The sequence below is a fragment of the Pseudorasbora parva genome, chromosome 11 (genome assembly GCF_024679245.1).
Source record: "Pseudorasbora parva isolate DD20220531a chromosome 11, ASM2467924v1, whole genome shotgun sequence".
Taxonomy (NCBI): domain Eukaryota; kingdom Metazoa; phylum Chordata; class Actinopteri; order Cypriniformes; family Gobionidae; genus Pseudorasbora; species Pseudorasbora parva.
Window position 1 is genome coordinate 43,392,685 of NC_090182.1, and position 21,585 is coordinate 43,414,269.

The window sequence follows — 21,585 nt, forward strand, 5'->3', positions numbered from 1 at the left end:
AAGGAAGTAAATGCTTTTTAAAAACACTCTGTTGTTGTTTCTTATTTATTTACTGACTTGTGCCATCAATCTGTTGTATTGCTGAAGCATGCTGTGATTACTTACATGCAGGTCTAATAAGTTGCTAAACCTAATTTCTATTGATTTTAAATATTTTATTATATAAAATTTCAGTACACATAACCTTGGCAGCAATAAGCAATAAGGTTTTCCCTTCAACGTGTCAATATATAAATAATGCCTTAGAATAGTTCATTCCTCAGATGTAATACTACATTATTCTGTAATGATAAAGAATATTTAGAGTTCTAATCCTGGAATTATGATTTCTGTTCACAGCCTTTCTAGTCTTGTCCAGTTAAATACTTCAAAAAAAAAATCAGAGAAAAAAAAAATGAAGCTAAAAATGACCTGCTTCGTTTCTAGGAAGTGTTCATGTTTTAACCATCAGTCAAGGATAATTTAGATTCTGTACCATACGGTATTTCATTGGTATGATATAAATGTGAGTCTTCTTTTTACACAAAAGCCAGTGATGGAGATGACAAAATTGCTTGCCATTTTCTACAGCGATTTTATTACATGTAAGCAACAAAAGCAAACCTACAGTATATTCATCTTTTCCTATTATGAGATTCAAAAGGCCTTTGTGCTTTATGACTGAATCAATTAATAAGAAGACCCATTTTTAAGACATTTCCTAAAGGACAGGCTTGGGAATTTGGGAGACATTTTACATCATATCTATTGTGTTTTTAGCAGAGTAGTTATTTGTAGTAACTACTTATTTTTAGTTATTGAGTTAGTAGTAATAAGAAGCTTAATGAATATAATGCATTTTTTAAGCTAAATTTCAGTGGCATGTGCAGCTCTAATAAATACCAGAGCACAGGACGCATAAAGATTTAATAAAGATGAAAATGTAATAAATATTTTACTTCACATTTTTAGTCTTACAGTGATGTTTGTGAGAGACATTGATGGCAATGACCGCAACAGAATTAAAGCAATGCTTACTATAGCTCTTTAATGAAATCCAAAATGAGCCAATATATTTTCATGACATTTCAAAATGTCTTATTTTGATATGTTATCAACATATGTTCAATTATTGCATTCCTTTTTTTTATTCACAATGTGTACAGTGTCCCAACTTTTTGGAATCTGGTTTGTATTTTAAAAAGTGCTTTGTCACTAATAAACAGATCGTGAAGTTAAATGGAATGATTACAAGATATGCAATTTGAAGAAACATAGTGGTTTATGAGAGCAAGAGAGCAAAGAACAAGGAGGATAATGCACGTTTTGGAAATCAAACAATCACCAATGTTAAAAGTCCCTCTGCTGTGAAAAGTACTGCTGGATGAAAACAAGGAATGCTGGGCATGGCTGGACTCTAAGTGCCCCATTATTCTCAAGCAATGATTGCTGTTACATAACTTATAAGAGCTAATAATAGAGCTGCCTCTTTGTTTTTACTTTATGAACTGATATAGAAACAGCACTCAACCACAAAAAAACTCAGTTCTCAAACTCACTCTCAGTTTATCAGGGTTCGCCACATTCTGCTTGAGTTAATGCACTCAGGGGGGATTCACAGCAATCAACATTTTCCAAAAGTTTACTTTTAACTGCAGAGATTTGAGAATACTCTGAGCTTCATACTGTGAACAAACCTAATGCACACCACTTTGAGCCGCTCCTTGAATACTTTATAAACACAGAAGGTGTCTCTTTGACTGAGTATGTTACCTTTGGATATAGGTGAGGGTTCAGGGTTCACCTCTTTTGCCAGGATTTAATAAAGACACAAAGTGGAAAAACTAGCACTGAAAAATTGTGAACAGGGTTATTTTTGCGGCTGACCTTATTGCATATGCCTTTGTAGGAGTTTCCCTTTCAGATGCAAAATTTATTGGAGGAGAGTATTAAATGAAGCATGCAAGATGACTAGATTTACTAAGGTTTACACTAATCAATTTACTGGTGTTTGCACCATTTTTTAACAACCAAAATAGTCTTAAAACAGACTCTAATTTGCACTGCTCTTGATAGATTGCATTGGTCATTATGGAAATTATCCGGTATCCTCTGTAATCTTTAATTTGCACACCGTCAGCAGAACACACATAATTTTCAGTAGGACACACTATGCTAGTTTGCCCTGTTTAGTCAATCTGGCACTGGGTGTTTTAAAGATAATATAATATTTAGATAATATGCTTAAATGCATAATAATATTATAGGGTGACTGCTATACTAGCCTAGAAATCTAGACGCACCCTAGTGGCAGCAAATCTAATCTGCCCGCAAGTGTCGTCAAGCAACTCTCAATACCCTTCTGAGCTGTTTTCTCCTAACTTTTGCCGGGCCAATCACATCGTGTATAGGGTCGGTGGGCGGGGCCATAATGACGACGGCCGAGTTGCGTTTGCCTGCTTCTAGTAAACACAGAAGCTGGCGAACGGCGGTCTGTCGAATCAGCTCTGACCGCTACTCTGGAAGACTTGGAGTTAAACTTTTCTCTGAGAAAAGAACAAAGAACGGCACTGAAGTCATTCTTAACAAGGGCAGATGTGTTCTGAGTTTTGCCGACCGGATACGGCGAACGTTTAATCTATCAACGAGCTCTGCTTCACCTTCATTGCTCTGGTTGGTGTAGCGCTATCCTATCGCGTGCAGAGGGAGTTTGAAAGACAACCGTTTATCCCGCCCCTCGGATTGAGCTGCCAATGTTGAGTTTCCAGACCAAACATCTTGATGTGGGTCTGGCTTGTCAGGCTAATTTGCTACAATTGTGAGAGTGTAATTATAAAGGGTGTTCCTTTCAAGGTGCATCCTCAAAACAGAAAGAAGAAAATCCATATTACATAAATAAAACAATGCAAATATTGCTAAATGTGACATTTAAAAGTGTAAAAGTCACTTGTTTTTCTAAAGTAACACTGTCCCACAGTGACACCAGCAGGTAAAGTTACAGCAGGAGTCTTGCCTCCCCTGAGCCCATTGACTTACAACAGATCCCCTAAAGAGTGCGGTGGGTTTAGTGGGGGGTAATTGAGAATGAATGGGGGAAAGTCTTGTGAGAACAGGCAATGCCTCCATCGCAGTATGATTGGATATGATTGGGTTATGCGATAAATCCCAGATCTTGTTTATGTGCGTGTCGGTCTGAATGAACAAAATAATGGCTTTAATGAGAGGACTAATTAAAAAGTAAGTAGACAACTCAGCCACTTTCACTGCTTTATGTCAAACTTGAATGGCCTGAAAACATGATGACTGAGGGGGTTTTAGTGAGCAATTAGCTTGGTGAAATTAAAGATAAATTACATTACCAGGCATGACCGATGATCTGAAAAAGTACTATTAAAAAGAACAGCTGAATATGAGTACACAAATAAAATATATTAAATATATTGTTACTGCATTTAATTATTATTTTGAAATCTATATAAAAATACTTAAAACTATCCTGATGAGATTTATACTTGGTTTTAATAAATAAAACAATAAAATTAGGGATGTGACGAGATCTCGTGCTACAAGATCTCATGATATTAAAGCGTGATGAGATTTATTGTGGAGTAAAAAGCGGTCTTGCAATATCACCATGATGGAGCGTGAGGGTGAAATTAGCAATGAATATGCCACTGAGAAGTTTACATTACATCCCCACAGTCGTTTAGCTTTTTTATAGACTATTTAATTGAGTTGGATAATGGTGCTTCACTTTTAAACTATTGTAATCATCTGCTGTGCTCATGAACATGCAGAGTCACACACAGTGCAGCAGGAATCACAGCTCACCGATCACGTGACAAGAGTAAGGCGAGATGAATGACAGGATCATGGTGGAGGGTTTGTTGCGCAACAGAGCATAATCATCTGATAATGTCTTATCTTGTAGAATCGCACAGAATGCGTGTAATTGCGAATTTGAACATCACCCACAGCCTCAATCAGAAGTTCTGGAAGCTCATAATTTATGTTCAGTTTAAGGTCTGAAGAGACTCGTGTGAAATCATACAGGAGAGAAGACAGTCAGTTCAGTTTGTGGCAAAACCAATTATAGTGTTTGTACACTCTAAAAAATGCTGGGTTAAAAACAACCCAAGTTGGGTTGAAAATGCACCAACCCAACAATTGGGTTGTTTTTACCCAATGGTTGAGTTGTTCTTACCCAGCAATTGGGTTGTCTTAAGCAACATTTAACCCAACCACTGGGTTAAAACAACTCAACCACTGGGTTAAAACAACTCAACCATTGGGTTAAAACAACTCAATTGTTGGGTTGGTGCATTTTCAACCCAACTTGGGTTGTTTTTAACCCAGCATTTTTTAGAGTGTATATTGTGGTCTTTCAATGCATATGATAATTCAAACTTAAAAAGAAAAACTGAAAGGACATTCATTACAAGATGATTAGTTTATATATATATGCTGTTCTTATGAACTTTCTATTCATCCAAGAATCTTCTACATTTACAATAAGAAATATTCAGTGAGCAGCAAACAAGCATGCGAGAATGATTTCTGAATAATTTACAAATGTATTAATAAATTGTAATTAGAAAATAAATTATATTTCAAAATAAAAAAGTTACATAGATTTTTTTTAAATTATTGACCCCCACTGTAACCTACATTTATGTGTGTGCTCATTAGGAAGAAAACAAGGGCTTGTTTCATGGAAACAAACAAACTGCACAAAAAATACTTTAAAAGGCCAGATTCAATGCAGTTTTTTTGCCAAAACGTTACGGTGTCACGGTTCATGGATTCCCTGTCTCACTCTTGGGTGCGTGTTGAATGTAGTTGAGGGCGGAGCCTGGGATTGGCTCATCACGCACCTGTGGCTGATCACCTGCACCAGCTGCAACTCATCACCTTCACCCTATTTAGTCTCTCTGTTTCTCTCTTGTCTTTGTCAGAGCGTTGTTGGATGTTTCCCCTTGTGTCTCCGTGTTGGTTGTCGTTTCCCCCTTCCGTGAAACGCTGGATCCCTTCCCGGATTACCTGTACCGACCTCCCGAGTCACAGCTGCTCACAGCCTGCCCGTGTCGCCAACAGAGCCTCTCTCACTGCTCTGTCTTATCCGGACTTCTTCAGTGTTCTGAGTTTTGACTTCTGTGACACTATCCGTCAAATAAACTAATTACTTGCTTTTGAATCCTGCCTCTGTGAATCCGTTACAGAACGCTCTGACCAACCATGGATTCAGCGAGTATCAACGCCCTACTGACCAGCAGCAACGAGAGACTGGACCAGCAGGAGGCGAACTTAACTGCCACAGGACAGGCAGTACACACCTTGGTGGCACGGGTGGCCGAGCTGACCCAACAGATGCAACAACTCGTCGGTCCCACTGTGCCCGACCCACCGCCAATTCCCCACACACCATCTGCATCGCGGCAACCGGAACCACGTCTGCCTACCCCCGAGAGTTATGCCGGTGAGAGCAATTATTGCAGAGCCTTCCTTACCAAGTGTTCCTTGTTTTTCGCTCTTCAACCGCAGACTTTCAACACGGAAAGATCTAAGGTGGCATTCGTCCTCACCCTGCTCTCCGGACGAGCCGCACTTTGGGGAACGGCGGTGTGGGAGAACCAACATCCTTGCTGCTCCTCGTTCCAGACGCTGGCGGCAGAGATGAGAAGGGTGTTTGACCGAGCGGTGACCGGAAGAGAAGCGGCACGTCAACTCGCAGAGCTCCGCCAAGGTAACCGCTCGGTCTCGGATTATTCCATCGAGTTCCGCACCCTGGCCGCCGAGTGCAAGTGGAACGAGGAGGCACAGTGGGACATGTTCCTGCATGGGCTGGCTGACCGCATCCAGAAGGAGATATTCACCATCGACCTTCCGGAGAAGATTGACGGTCTCATTGACCTTGCTTTGAGGGTGGACGCTCGTCTGAGTCGGCTGAGGTCCAGGATGGAGCCTCAGCATGGGAGTGTCGAATGCCCTCAGGCCAGCGCTAGGGATGCGGTCAGCTACACCTTCGACCCGGAGCCCATGCAGGTGGGTCGAGCTCGGCTCTCCCGGGAGGAGAAGGCGAGACGGAGATCCCATGGTCTTTGCCTGTACTGCGGCGGGAACGGACACCTGCTAGACTCCTGCCCGGTAAAAGACCACGCCCGGCGGTAAAAGGAAGGCTACTGTCGGGCGGGATCTCCGTGGAAAAGACCTCATCCTCCACTCTCCTCCCGGTGAGATTGCTGTGGGCAGCTCAGGATTATTCCAGCCTCGCCCTCCTCGACTCGGGAGCGGAAGGTAACTTCATTGACTCTGCCCTTGCTCACAAACTTAACATACCCACCATTGCACTCAAGAACACCATTTCTGTCAACGCACTCAACGGACAAGTTCTCCCTGACATTTCATTCACCACTGAACCACTTACACTGATCACTTCCGGCAACCACACAGAACGCATTTCATTTTTCATCCTGGACTCCCCTTTGGCTCCCGTTGTCCTCGGTCACCCTTGGCTGGAGTTACACAATCCAAGGGTTGACTGGGGACAAAACTCTGTGTCTGCGTGGAGTGATAGATGTTATGAGTCTTGTTTGGTGTCTGCTTGTTCGTCTGTTTATCGTTCTGTTTTTCAGAGTGAGACGGTGAATCTGTCTAACGTGCCTCCGGAGTACCTCGACCTGAAGGAAGTGTTCAGTAAGTCCCGAGCTGCTTCTCTCCCTCCGCATCGTCCCTATGACTGTGCTATAGATTTACTCCCAGGTAAGTCTCCGCCTAAGGGCAAACTATACTCTCTTTCTATTCCAGAGAGGGAGGCCATGGAGAAATATATTTCTGATTCTCTAGCCTCCAAATTCATCCGCCCTTCCTCTTCTCCAGCGGGGGCGGGGTTCTTCTTCGTGGGGAAGAAGGATGGTTCTCTGCGACCTTGCATTGATTACCGAGGGCTGAATAACATCACGGTAAAGAATACCTATCCTTTGCCGTTGATGTCTTCAGCTTTCGAGAGGTTACAGGGAGCATCCGTCTTCACGAAGTTGGACTTACGTAACGCTTATCATTTGGTTCGCATCAGGGAGGGGGATGAATGGAAAACCGCATTTAACACCCCCAGGGGGCATTTTGAATACTTGGTCATGCCTTTCGGCCTTTCCAACTCCCCAGCGGTTTTCCAGGCACTCGTCAATGATGTGTTGAGAGACATGGTCGACCAATTCATATATGTCTACCTGGATGACATTTTGATTTTTTCTTCGTCTCTCCAGGAACATGTTCGACATGTCAGACGAGTGCTTCAGAGGTTGCTAGAGAATGGGCTTTTTGTCAAGGCGGAGAAATGCGCTTTTCATGCACAGTCTGTTCCTTTTTTAGGGTACATCGTGTCATCGGAGGGAATGCGCATGGATCCCGACAAGGTTAAGGCTGTGATGGATTGGCCAAGTCCAGATTCCCGTAAGGCCCTACAGAGGTTTCTGGGGTTTGCCAATTTCTATCGGCGTTTTATTCGCAATTTCAGCCAACTAGCCGCACCTCTGACTGCCTTGACCTCTCCCCGAATGACGTTCAGGTGGTCCGATACAGCCGAGGCTGTATTCGCCAAACTGAAAAGCCGCTTTGTTTCGGCTCCCATCTTAGTCGCCCCTGATCCCACACGTCAGTTCGTGGTAGAGGTCGACGCGTCAGAGGTGGGGGTAGGAGCGGTTCTTTCACAGCGCTCTCCCTCAGATGACAAGATGCACCCGTGCGCGTTTTTCTCCCATCGTCTTTCTCCTGCCGAACGCAATTATGACATTGGTAACAGAGAGTTGTTGGCCGTCAAGTTAGCGTTGGAGGAGTGGCGTCATTGGCTTGAAGGGTCGGGGGTACCTTTTATTGTATGGACGGATCATAAGAACCTTGAATATATTAGATCTGCTAAAAGACTCAACTCCAGGCAGGCTCGGTGGGCACTTTTTTTCGGACGTTTTGACTTTGTTCTCTCGTACCGCCCCGGGTCTAAAAACATCAAACCCGACTCTTTATCTCGTATTTTTGATGCTTCCGAACGCCCGGTTACTCCCGAGGGTATTTTGCCAGAGAAGATAGTTATCTCTACACTCACATGGGAGATCGAATCGAAGGTCAAAGTGGCCTTAGAAGGGGTAACGCCCCCGCCCGGCGGCCCACCGAGTTGTTTGTTCGTTCCGGAGGGGTTAAGATCCGAGGTCCTCAAATGGGGTCACTGCTCCAACATTGCCTGTCATCCAGGGGTAAACCGCACTTGCAGTTTAATAAAGCAACGATTTTGGTGGCCACTTATGGCTCGCGACGTTCGCAGTTTTGTTTTGGCTTGCTCGGTCTGTGCGGTTGGTAAGACATCTAACCAACCTCCCCAGGGGTTACTTCAGCCGCTGTCTGTTCCTTCGAGACCCTGGTCCCACATCGCTCTAGATTTTGTTACCGCCCTCCCGCCCTCCCAGGGCAAGACGGTCGTTTTGACCGTCGTGGACCGATTCTCGAAGGCAGCACATTTCATTCCCTTGCCCAAATTACCCTCAGCCAAGGAGACAGCGGTATCTGTAGTAGATCACGTCTTTCGGTTACATGGCCTCCCGATGGACGTGGTCTCCGACAGAGGTTCCCAATTTGTGTCCAAATTTTGGCAGGAGTTTTGTAAATTACTAGGAGCCACGGTTAGTCTGTCTTCGGGTTATCACCCCCAAAGCAACGGTCAGACCGAGAGAGCCAATCAGGATCTGGAGAGAGTGTTGCGATGTTTGGTATCCAAGAATCCTTCATCCTGGAGCCAGCAACTCTCTATGGTTGAGTACGCTCATAACTCGTTACCAGTGTCATCTACGGGCCTTTCGCCATTTGAGTGTAGTGTAGGTTACCAGCCACCTATTTTTCCTAGTCTGGATTCCGAGGTCGCGGTCCCCTCTGTTCACGCCTTTATCCAGAGATGTCATCGCACATGGACCAGAGCCCGTGAGACTCTGCTCCAGGTGGGAGCGCGCACCAAGGCTAAAGCCGATCGCCACCGGTCTAAGCCTCCCGTTTACGTCGTCGGTCAAAAAGTGTGGCTTTCTACCAAGAACATTCCTCTCCGCTCCGTATCTAATAAACTTGCTCCCAAATTTATCGGCCCGTTCACTGTCACCAAGATCATTAGTCCGGTGACAGTCCGCCTCAAACTCCCTCCGGCGTACAGGAGGATTCATCCCGCCTTCCATGTATCCAAAATCAAACCTGTTTTTCACTCCCACCTTAATCCGCCAGTCCCGGTTCCCCCACCGCCGCGACTCGTAGATGGGGAACCAACTTATTCGGTTAATCGCATTCTGGATTCTAGACGGAGGGGACGCGGTTTCCAGTACTTGGTGGACTGGGAAGGTTACGGTCCGGAGGAGAGAAGTTGGGTTCCTGCTAGGGACATTCTGGATCACTCCCTTATTGATGATTACAATCAACAGGTAAGGTCGGCTGGGAGCGTCAGGGGACGCTCCTAGGGGGAGGGGTACTGTCACGGTTCATGGATTCCCTGTCTCACTCTTGGGTGCGTGTTGAATGTAGTTGAGGGCGGAGCCTGGGATTGGCTCATCACGCACCTGTGGCTGATCACCTGCACCAGCTGCAACTCATCACCTTCACCCTATTTAGTCTCTCTGTTTCTCTCTTGTCTTTGTCAGAGCGTTGTTGGATGTTTCCCCTTGTGTCTCCGTGTTGGTTGTCGTTTCCCCCTTCCGTGAAACGCTGGATCCCTTCCCGGATTACCTGTACCGACCTCCCGAGTCACAGCTGCTCACAGCCTGCCCGTGTCGCCAACAGAGCCTCTCTCACTGCTCTGTCTTATCCGGACTTCTTCAGTGTTCTGAGTTTTGACTTCTGTGACACTATCCGTCAAATAAACTAATTACTTGCTTTTGAATCCTGCCTCTGTGAATCCGTTACATACGGACAATATCTTTAACGCCAGTGGACATCCTGTAATTGTACCTCAGCATGCTACAGTAAAGGCCACTTAGAGAGAAGTAAGTAATTACAGAGCACTGAATAAACTTGTGCATTTTCAGTAGAAAACTCAGCCAGGGTATTACTAATGTGTTCGGAGTGGTTGTTAATGGGCTGTAGCGTGGTTGCTAGGGTTTTCCGAGTGGTTGCTAGGGTGTTCTGAGGTAAGTGAGTACACATTTGCACAATGGCCTCTGAGAAATATTAAAATTGAATATAGAAAACAAAAATAAATCTGAAACAAATTAATAAACAAAGGTACGAACAGATTAAGTACTTAAGGGGGAGGGGTGGGGTAACACACAGTTTCAGCCAATCTCATGTTAATCTTGAGTACTTTATATCTCAAAAAAGTCTTTAGCTGTATAAGATTTATAAAAGACAGATAAGCTGTAGTAAGCTATACGATTACCAGAACAGACATGGAGTTTCAATGAGTCACACGAAAAAGAGATAAACAGGTGGAGCTGCTCGTTGAGGAGCGAGATGCTGATAGTTCAGTGCATATGGCAGTACCATTCAAAGAGCTATGATGACCATGATGCTTATAGCTCTGTAAATGGCGCTGCTATCTGCACCACACAAGTTCTTCCTGACCCTCTTCCTGTGGGTCTTTGCGGAGTCTGGGGTGCACACTAAATCACTAACAGTCATGAAATAAAAAACACAAATCAAATATGGTACACCAAGATTACATTTGGCTTCTACGAGCAGTGGTGTAACAATCAACTCCTTTGAGCTGGACTATACCCAGCCAAAGGGGGTGGAAATGAAAACTGGCCATGCCAGACAAAAGTTATGAGTACTCTATCCATGTACACCCTCTCAACGCTCCCGAAATCCACACTTTAATCCTGATGTTCACAGACACAAACGCACCGAGCCGAGTCATATCATTTTCTCAAGTAGAATACTATTCCTGCCAGAAGCCATTCTCACTGAGCTTATAATAAACTAAATTAAACATTAAATAGTCAAATAATATAAGCTCTCTTACCACTGAGTAAATATATGTCCATCAGGAAAATCCAATTATTTAAAAAGAAACCATCCAATATCATCGACTGTTGAAAGTCATTGTGGAGCGACGGGGAAGAAAGTTTGACATGTTTTAAGATTAGTTTAACCAGGCTTTAACATATGAGTGAATCTGATGTAACATGTCAAAGCTAAATTAAGCACAAATAAGAACCGGCCATTTATAGTGATTTAAATTAAAAAAGAAATAATCATAGGTGGCCTTAACTACTATGTACTTAACCATTTGATGTTGGTGCATTGTAATTACATTTAAAGTACTTGAATTAATAATAGCTACGTTTACATGGACACTTTTTGCTTCAATCTGAATAAATTCATGATGAATCTGAACGCATCTTTAAACATTACATGAACGGTGAATAAAGTGATCGATATGTGTACACTGAACGAATATACAGAGTCTCTGCTGCTGTTGCATACTAACCATCCACATTTTTTGGTTTTAAAAAGCAGACTTAATATTTTAGGTCCTAATATGGTGACGACGAGCACATGAACCACAAAACAAATGCCTCTTCCCACGGCCAAAGCCAGTCATGTCAAGTCAAGTCAAGTCACCTTTATTTATAAAGCTCTTTTTACAATGTGGATTGTTTCAAAGCAGCTTCACAGTGGTAACAGGAAAATAATGCAACACAGTGCTGTTATCCAGCTCAGTTCTCATAATATAGTGTCAAAATGGGAAGATCAGTGATATAGTTGAATATTTAGTGTCCCCAACCAAGCAAGCCAAAACCCAACAGGCAACAGAGCAAGGAACCAAAACTCCCTCAGGTGACAATATGGAGAAAGTTTGGGAGAAATCAAGCTCAGCCGGGGTGCCAGTTCTGATCAGTTCTCATCTGTGGATGAGTCTGAAACAAGGACTGGTGGGACACTGCCCTGCTCCACTTCACAGACGCTGGGTAAAAAAGAGAATTTCAGAATGACAGGACACTCATTTATGGCACTTTATTCAACAGGAAGAACAGCTCGTTCCGCATGTCTGTGTCATTGCACATGCGCAGTACTCTCAGTATCGGTTTTCAATCCGATCAGGTGTTTACATGTCTTCTCAATTTAATTACAAAAGGAATAAACCACCCCTTACAATCCAAATGAAATTTTAATCAGATCTGGCCAATGATGGACGTAGTTACATGTGACTTTTTTATTCTGATTGTGCTACTAGTCTGATTACAATGGGATTATTAGGGTCCATAAAAATGCAGCTATTTACAGTTACACTGTTAACTTTACTCCTAACACCTCAACCCTTATGCCAAAACCTCTATAGCCTCTAACCCTTATAGTACAAACCCTAACCCCTATACCTAACCATACCTCAAACACATTAGCAGGGAACGTGGGATTTTCTTTATACAAAATATAATTTATTATTTCTGAAAAATATAAAAGAAAACGTGGCTGTGTATCGCAAATATGTCTCAAAAGAAGCTGCAATGTTGTATTTGCAGTAATTAGACTGCGTTTTGGGTAAGATCCACGTGTTCTCAGTTTTTTTCTTGACTTGAAACGCAGAGCTCTGGCGGCCTCCACTTAATTACTAGAGCACTTGATATAAGCCACTGCTCCAACAAGAGATCTAATGCAATCTCACGGTCAAAGCCTCTTTACATACAAGTCAGAATTATGTTGTGTTAGTTTCATTTTCATGGACTTTAAGTTTGTTCACTGTCAGTTTCCCTTTTCCTTTGTCTTAGTTTCCCGCTACTCATCTGTTTCCATGGACACTATTCATCATTTAATTCATTTGAAACGGCATTGATTTGGACCTTCAACCCGTTGGTTGCAATTAAAGTACATTTTAAATCATGATTTTTTTTTTCTTCAGAAAACTTGAGGAAAGAAAGACACCAACACCTTGGGTGAGATAAAATACCAGGAATTTTTCATTTTGAAGTGAACTAATCCTTTAAGCAGAGAAGTTTAGATAAAGGGGTTTGAGTGAATAATTATCAGTATCTATTTATTCAGTGTTATCCACATTATATTTAATCTGAAACTGCATTGAGAACCTTTGTAATGATACGTTTGGCCATTATCTTTTAAACATATCATTATATTCAAAATGCAAACACATGAGGGGAGTCTCAACATGAAATACTCACGACCGGCAGGTCGTTACTACATTCCTCACCATTACGGTAGGACATTATATCAAATTGAATGTGGATGATTTAACTGTGACGATGATTGACAGGGCAGTTTAAACGGTGACGGGATGCGCGTAACTAAGCGTTAGAGTCGGTTAAAAATGATGAAGTAGTATGTCCCAAAGCTTGCATACTCTTCTGCTACACACTCAAAAGTATCTACTTTTTCTTCACAAAAAGAGCATAATTTTAGGACGTAGAATAAGCAGGCGAATTGGGATGCAGCCACTGTTATGTTTGTTCTTCTCTAGTTTGTTTTATTTGAAAAATCCTATTATTATTTTTTACTTCTGCTTCATCTACTTTGGAGCTAAAGGTGCACTTCATTATCCCACAAGGGGAAATTCATGTGATCATTCATTGTCACAACATGTTCTAAAAACAGACACCACAGTCAAACAAGTAAACATATAAAGATATGAGAAACTATAATAATCAATAAACCGTTTTAAAACAATAACAGAAATCAACAGTGACAATTCAACATCTGACGCTAAAAATGACTAATATTATCAGGTAAATAAAAATGTGATAGCTTGCGATGTACTTGACTATTGTACAATCTAATCGCTGTAGGTACAAATGATTTATTGCACCAAAACGTTACACTTATACCACCGTTAAAAAAATGGGCTCCATTCTTCAGTGTCACATGATCCTTCAGAATTCATTCTAATATTTTAATTTGCTGCTTAAAGGTGCACTATGCAACTTTCCTTCCACTAGAGGGCGCCTATTCTAAACAAAGGTGTAGTTTGATGACGCCAAGTGTGAGTGCAGTATCTTTTGACATGTGGTCTTCACCTCACAGCCGGTGGAAAATAGGACTCGGGCAGAAATCACGTTTATGGATGCGGTTATTAACGTTACTGTAGTGTGAAGCAGAGCTGGAGCGAGTGTTGTGGAGCTGAGCACGGCCGCTGGAGCGATTGTTATACAAACACACGCCTCACGAGTACCGGGACTTTTATTATGATGGGACGGGACACAGACGCTGGGCGCGCGCACTTCCGCTTTTTCCAGTCATGATTATAAGGTAAAGCAGCTCTGTTTATCATATCAGATACATTTAAGTGTATTTAAAATGATGTTACGACGTTACTCTGTGCTCGGCTCTGCTGTGACATGTTCACACTGCTAAGAGAAAAGCGCTTCTGCAGAATAAAACCGAGGGTAACGCAGATATAACGCGACTGACCGGCGACTCGCTATGCTGAAACGTCCCGGTCCTTAGTTAAAATAGCAATTTTCTCACAATTTACAAATAGTTGGAAACATTTGGGATATTGTAAGTACTCAACTGAACAAAATATATAACACCGGCCTAGTGGTTTTTGGATATTTTACTGCAAAAATACTACATAGTGCACCTTTAAGAAACATTTCTTCTTCTTATTATCAAAGTTAAACACGTGTTGTGCTGCTAAATATTTTTGTGGGAAACGTGAGGCATTTTTGTGATTCTTTGATGAGTAGAAAATTCAAAAGAACAGCTTTGATTTGAAATAGAAATCTCTTAAAACATAAAATATTTAATGGTTTTTGGCCGAAAAAGTTATTTCAAAGAAAAAAATATATATAGCTGGGGAAGCAGGCTTTTACAACATTAGGAAGAAAGTGAGGGAAAAAGATCTGACTAAAAAGTGCATTGTCGGTCCCAGCCCACCAACCTCATGTCCCCTGACACGCGTGTCCTCAGATGACATGGCACCTTCTGTCCATAATCTGCCCTGCCAAACGTCTTATTTGAAGCAACGGTCTCTCAGCTCTGTTTTAGATCCTTTGTTTTCAATAACCTGGGCCGCTTGGCCATTGATTTGCTATAATAACAGTCAAATTACCAGAAGCTCAAGGCTCTGAACATTTCATAGCTCTGGATACATCAGCCCAGACAATTAGAAGAATATTGATGTCTGATGTGGGTTCACTCACGGCCCGCACGGCGCTCCTCTGAGGTAAGTTTGTGCATGTCACGTTGAACAAAGTCAGTTCCACAGGCACAGGGATGAAATCACTCACTCTCAATGCTGAATAATAATGATCTCTTATGCTAACACAGAACCAGCTGCCCCTGATTTCTCATTTAAAAGCCGTCTTCTCAATTTATCGCACCTATTGATCTTTAGAATCTTGTGAACTGAGAAGAAAGCCTCAACTTTCTGAGGTGATGAGGCATCAACACTGCGAGTAAACATGAGTGAAACTGCAATTATTAGCAAAGGATAATTTAGCAAGCCTCGTGTTAGGGGAGAACAGTCCTCACGCGGTTCAACCGCGAGCCCGTGCTCATTAGGAGGGAAGCGGGAGCCTGTCTCATAGAAACAAGCCATGTGCATATACAGCACATCAATCTTCATACTTGGATCTGTTTTTTAATGCTTTGATATAGAGGTGAGCGATATGAGTTATATTAAAGCAAGACAGACATACATTATGATATAGTTCTTTTTGCTGGAAATTGACGAAAAAATAGTTTGCTAACACTTTAACATATGACTTAATTAGTTAATGAATTAGGTATTTTGAATTAAAACAATGAACTTTATTTTTTATTATTATTAATCTGGGCTTAAGGCAATAAATATTTAATAAATATACATTATATTTATGGTTCTTTGTTATTTCAATTAAAAATGTAGCTAAACATCTTTCAAAAGTTTGAAGTCCCTTATAAAAAAAAAACTGTGAAAAAAGCAATATGAAATATTACTTTTAAATATACAAATTTAAAATAAAAAACGTTTTATTTATATATATTAAAATGTAATTTATTCCTGTGATGAAGCTGAATTGTCAGCAATTGTCACCAGTCTCCAGGGTCACATGTTTCTTCAGAAATCATTCTAATATGATGATTTGCTGCTCAAGAAATATTTATTATCAATATTGAAATGGTTGTGTTTAGTTTAATATATATATATATATATATATATATATATATATATATATATATATATATATATATATATATATATATATATACACACACATACACATGATTGTTCACAATGAAAAAATGTATGGAGTGTCAGTGCAATGGCATCAGTGCGAAAAAACAACTTCAAATAATTTAACACCCGAGTATAAAATAAAAAACTAATAAAATGCACAGTGCTATCTCCAGGATCTGATCATCTGAATTTTACAGTAATGCAAGTTGTAATGTTGCTCCTTCATCACTCTGACGTGTGTATATTAGCCCTCAGAGTGACTACTATTAGAAGTGATGTTTACCTTTAGTAATTAGGAGAGGCTTTTTTAAATGAACATATTATTTCAACCTTTTGAAAGTATCATAAAGAGCATGATAACTGGGTTGCATGACTAGAGACTACGAGTGCAGGAATACTGAATGAATGAACCGCCATTCACAGCGGCAGCAGCAAACAAAAAAGAACTGAATAATGAGAGCGTTATTATTGGCTCACTAAAGCATGAAGTATCTAATGCAGAATAAATCTGCATTTACAAACATAAAGTACACACACAAATACAGGCACACGCATTACAAACCATTAAGCCTTTGAAATGGAGATAACAGATGCCATGCTGTACGAATGTGAGGCGAAGTCAGATGCTGAAAGAAATCTTGAAGTGATGGGGGAAAAAAAAAGAGTGTGTGTGAGTGTGAAAAGGACTCACTTGAGAACTCCCCACACAGCACTAGACAGGAACAGGCCTAGTGTTGCAGAACCAGAGGAGCAGTTTGGAGGCCGAGGAGCAGCCACTGGAGGAGAGGAGGACAGGGGGCAGCAGAGGACACATGAAGGACAGAGAGGAAGAACAGGAGGAGAAAACAGGAAACGCAGGTTATTTCAGTCCGGATTGATTTATTGCACACTTTCAAAAAATACTACAGGTGAGAGACTTCAACTAAATAGAAGGTTTGAGGATTGTATTGGCCATACAGACACTGATGCTTGTCTGTTAACATTTGAACTTTCTGATAGTTTGTCAAGCCTAAAATTCACACAGTTATCTATGGATACTTTTACAATGTCAGTCCAAATCCCATTATTTGTGCATCCGATTGGAATCTGATCTAAAACTCCACATTGTGAATGGCAACTGTTCAGATCCGATTTGCGTGTCCATGCCGTTTTCTGCAATATCTGCACTGGTTTCTATGGCAATGACCTCGAGCCCTATTATATACCCGGCACAATGCGGCGGCAGGCGCAAACAGCTAGGTGTTTTTTTTGCTAATTTCAGCCCGACGCAGTTATCATTTTCACTTCCTGCGACACAGTGTTTAAAAATCAAATGCATTTTCGCCCATCTGTTCGCCCAACAGACCAGCAGTTCGCCCATGCTGGTCTGAAAACACGGTGTGTTCAGGAGCTTTGTTGGTGCGCTGCTTTTTGAGGCAACTGAAAACGACTGCACCATTGACCAACACAAAGCTGCTCTAATGTCAATTCCGCAGTATTTTAAAATAATTTTACATATATATATATATATATATATATATATATATATATATATATATATATATATATATATATATATATATATATATATATATATATATATATATATTATATATATATATTAAAATATAATCAGTTATTTTAAATTGTAATAACTGTTTTTACTGTATTTTTGTCACAGTTTTGGAGAGAAAAAGAGACTTAAACTCTTACCAATCCAAAACTTTTGAATAGTAACATAGCTCGAAGGCTCAAGTTATTTAAAAAATCCTAACCCAAAATGTACATAAGAGTATGAGGCTACAAAACAAGAGTAAAAGAGATTGAACACACACACACACACACACACACACACACACACACACACACACACACACACACACACACACACACACACACACACACACACACACACACGAAAAAAGAGAGGAAAATATATAATTAGAAAAATTACAGTTTCACTGTAAAAAAATAAATAAAAAGTGCTATTCTTTGGGGTGTTGTGAATTATGCTATATTGTAAGTTTATTAGCTGAGAGTGTAAGGTTATTATAATAAATTACGTTTATAAAGAAATAGGCTATAAACAAACAACCAAAACACATGCAAGGCAAAGTAGGTCGGGCATGGCACGGAACAAACTTTGAGACGTCACCACTTGCTACTCATAAATAAAACAACTCTGTGAGGTCAGTACACACACACACACACACACACACACACACACACACACACACACACACACACACACACAATTTGAAAAACTTTAGCATAAAGTTTATCCCCCTTTTATGCAAAGTAAACACCTCTCAATGAATGAGAACGTCTCAGGTTACGTATGTAACCATGGTTCCCTGAGAGGGAACGAGACGCTGCGTCGAAACGCTAGGGGACGCCTCTGCGTGCCATGTCATGAAGCACTTGTGTAATCAGTCCAATAGCGGGACGATACGTCACGGGCGGGTGACGTCATCGACCAGGAAGCTATAAAGCATGCCCGGACCAAACAGTCACTAGCTTCTGAAAAAGTCGAACAAATCGATCACAGGCATGCCGGGAGTATGGCATCTCGACGCAGCGTCTCGTTCCCTCTCAGGGAACCATGGTTACATACGTAACCTGAGACGTTCCCTATCTCGAGGGAACTTCGAGCTGCGTCGAAACGCTAGGGGACCTCAATACCCACGCCGCCAGAGTCCCAAATGTCTGTTTGTGTGATTTAACCCAGAAACACCCGGGACCCCGGAGTAGAGGCTACGTCCAGATTGTAAAACCTCACAAATGTATGCGGAGAGGACCACCCAGCCGCATCACAAACCTCTGACAGTGAAACTCCCGAAATAAGAGCCATAGAGGCAGCCATACTCCTAGTAGAGTGGGCGCGGACCCTCATAGGTGAAGGATGTCCGACCGACTCATAAGCGAGCGAGATAGCCTCGACTATCCACTTGCTAAGCGTCTGCTTTGAAGCCGATTTTCCCTTACTCGAGGACCCAAAACATACGAACAACTGTTCTGATTTTCGCCACAGGGCAGCTCTGTGGACATATGCATCTAGGGCCCTGACCGGACATAGCAGATTTAGCTTCTCTTGGTCTTGACTAGTGAACGGAGGCGGACAGAAAGCCTGCAGCATTACTGGTCCCGGCACGTTGGTCGGGACTTTAGGAACATATCCTTCCCTCGGGAAGAGAAATGCTTTCACCATTCCTGGTGCAAATTCAAGGCAGGAAGGTGCTACTGATAGAGCCTGTAGGTCTCCTACTCTTTTCAGTGATGAAATCGCTAGGAGAAACACTGTTTTAAGTGTGAGGAACTTTTCTGACACTTCCTCTAACGGCTCGAAGGGAGCCAACATAAGGCCTTCCAGCACTATGGCCAGGTCCCAAGTCGGCACCCTGGAGCGTGCCGCAGGTCTGAGCCTCAAGGTACCACGGAGGAAACGCGTGACCCACGGGTGTCTCCCTAATGATGCGTTATCTAATGGATTATGATATGCAGATATCGCCGACACATACACTTTCAGAGTCGACGGGGATAACCCTGCGGAGAATTTTTCTTGCAAGAACTCGAGAACTGAACCGACCGGGCAGTTAACAGGGTCCAACGTCTGGTGCGTACACCAGGCGACAAAAACTCTCCATTTGAGTGCGTAAAGTCTCCTTGTGGATGGTGCTCTGGAGTGCAACATGGTCTCTATCACCTCAGTCGATAGACCCGTGTTTATGAACTGGGCCCCTTCAGGGGCCAAGCCCACAGTTTCCACAGTTCCGGGCGCGGGTGCAGTACTGACCCCCTGGCCTGTGAAAGAAGATCCCTCCTGACTGGGATTTCCCAGGGAGGACCCTCTAGGAGAGACATGATGTCTGAGAGCCATACTCGGCCCGGCCAGAACGGGGCTACCAATAAGAGCTGAACCCCGTCCCGGCGGACTCTCTCCAGCACTCCTGGGAGCAACGCCAGAGGGGGAAAGGCGTACAGACGCAGCCTCGGCCACGTCTGTACCATTGCGTCCAGCCCCAGTGGGGCTGGATGTGTGAGGGAAAAGAATGCTGGACAGTGTGTCGTCTCTCGAGACGCAAACAGATCCACCTGGGCTCGCCCAAAGCGGATCCACAGCTCCTCCACCACCTCGGGGTGGAGCCTCCATTCCCCCGGCACCACTCCCTGCCTCGACAGGGAGTCTGCCGCTACATTCAGGACCCCCGGGATGTACATCGCCCTTAGCGAGAGCATCTTGCCTTGGGCCCATATTAGAATGTGATGCGTGAGCTTCCACAGCCGACGCGATCTCAATCCCCCCTGGTGATTTATATACGAGACCACCGAAGTGTTGTCTGACCGAACTAACACATGGCGGCCCCGTAGGTCTGGGAGGAAGTGTTTGAGTGCTTGAAACACAGCCATCAGCTCCAGCTGGTTTATGTGCCAGGAGAGCTGATGGCCCCTCCACAGACCTTGGGCCGAGCGGCCACTCATGACCGCTCCCCAGCCAGTTAGGGAGGCATCCGTCGTTAGCATTACGCGACGACAAGGAGCCCCCAGAACTGGACCTTGGGAAAGGAACCAAGGATCTTTCCACTTCACCAAGGCACGTAGGCAGCGCCGCGTGACCTTGATTAGGCGAAAAGGGTTTCCCCTCGGGGAGAACCCCTTGGTCCTGAGCCACCACTGCAAGGGTCTCATGTACAGCAGGCCAAAAGGTATCACGTTGGACGCTGCTGCCATCAAACCCAACACTCTTTGAAAGTGTTTGACAGTGAGTGACTGGCCTAGCTTTATCTGGCTGACGGTATTCAGGATCGTTTTTACCCTGGGCGGAGATAGCCGAGCCGACATCGTTCTCGTGTCCCAAACTACCCCCAGAAAAGTAATGCTCTGCTGTGGCGCCAACATACTTTTCTTTTCGTTCAACCTTAGCCCCAACACCTTCATGTGGGCGAGAACAGCATCTCGATGCTGAACCGCCAGTTGTTTTGACTGTGCTAACACTAGCCAATCGTCGATGTAATTTAGCACGCGGATGCCCTGGAGTCGCAGCGGAGCCAGAGCTGCATCCACGCACTTCGTGAAAGTGCGGGGCGATAAAGCTAGACCGAATGGCAGCACTCGATATTGGTACGCTTTTCCCCCAAAAGCGAACCTGAGGAACTGTCTGTGCTGCGGAAGGATGGAGATGTGGAAGTACGCATCTTTTAAATCTATCGTGACACACCAGTCCTCGGACCTGATGTGACACACGATCTGTTTTATCGTGAGCATTTTGAATTTTAATCTTTTTACTGCTCTGTTTAGATGACGCAGATCTAAGATAGGCCTTAACCCCCCATCCTTCTTTGGAACTATGAAGTACCGGCTGTAAAACCCCGACTCTCTGCAGTGGGGAGGGACCCGTTCTATAGCCTCTTTTCGCAGAAGAGTCTGTACCTCTTGTTCCATTACCAGAGCCTGCTCGGGGCTTACTACCGTGGTAGTAACCCCGTTGAACACGG

The 21,585-nt window shown here is 43.0% G+C and overlaps 1 protein-coding gene across 2 annotated transcripts in view; it reads right to left on the reverse strand.

The window, feature by feature from the left end:
• The window catches only part of htr4 (5-hydroxytryptamine receptor 4), a 149,801-nt gene that overhangs the window by 20,356 nt on the left and 107,860 nt on the right, over positions 1 to 21,585 (reverse strand). The window contains exon 7 of one of the 2 annotated variants that reach the window (XM_067456679.1): positions 16,806 to 16,890. The exons of the other annotated variant lie outside the window; for it this stretch is intronic. Coding sequence (XP_067312780.1) covers positions 16,827 to 16,890 — 64 coding nt within the window. The 3' untranslated portion in view covers positions 16,806 to 16,826. The remainder of the gene's footprint in view (positions 1 to 16,805; positions 16,891 to 21,585) is intronic. 2 annotated transcript variants of the gene reach the window in all.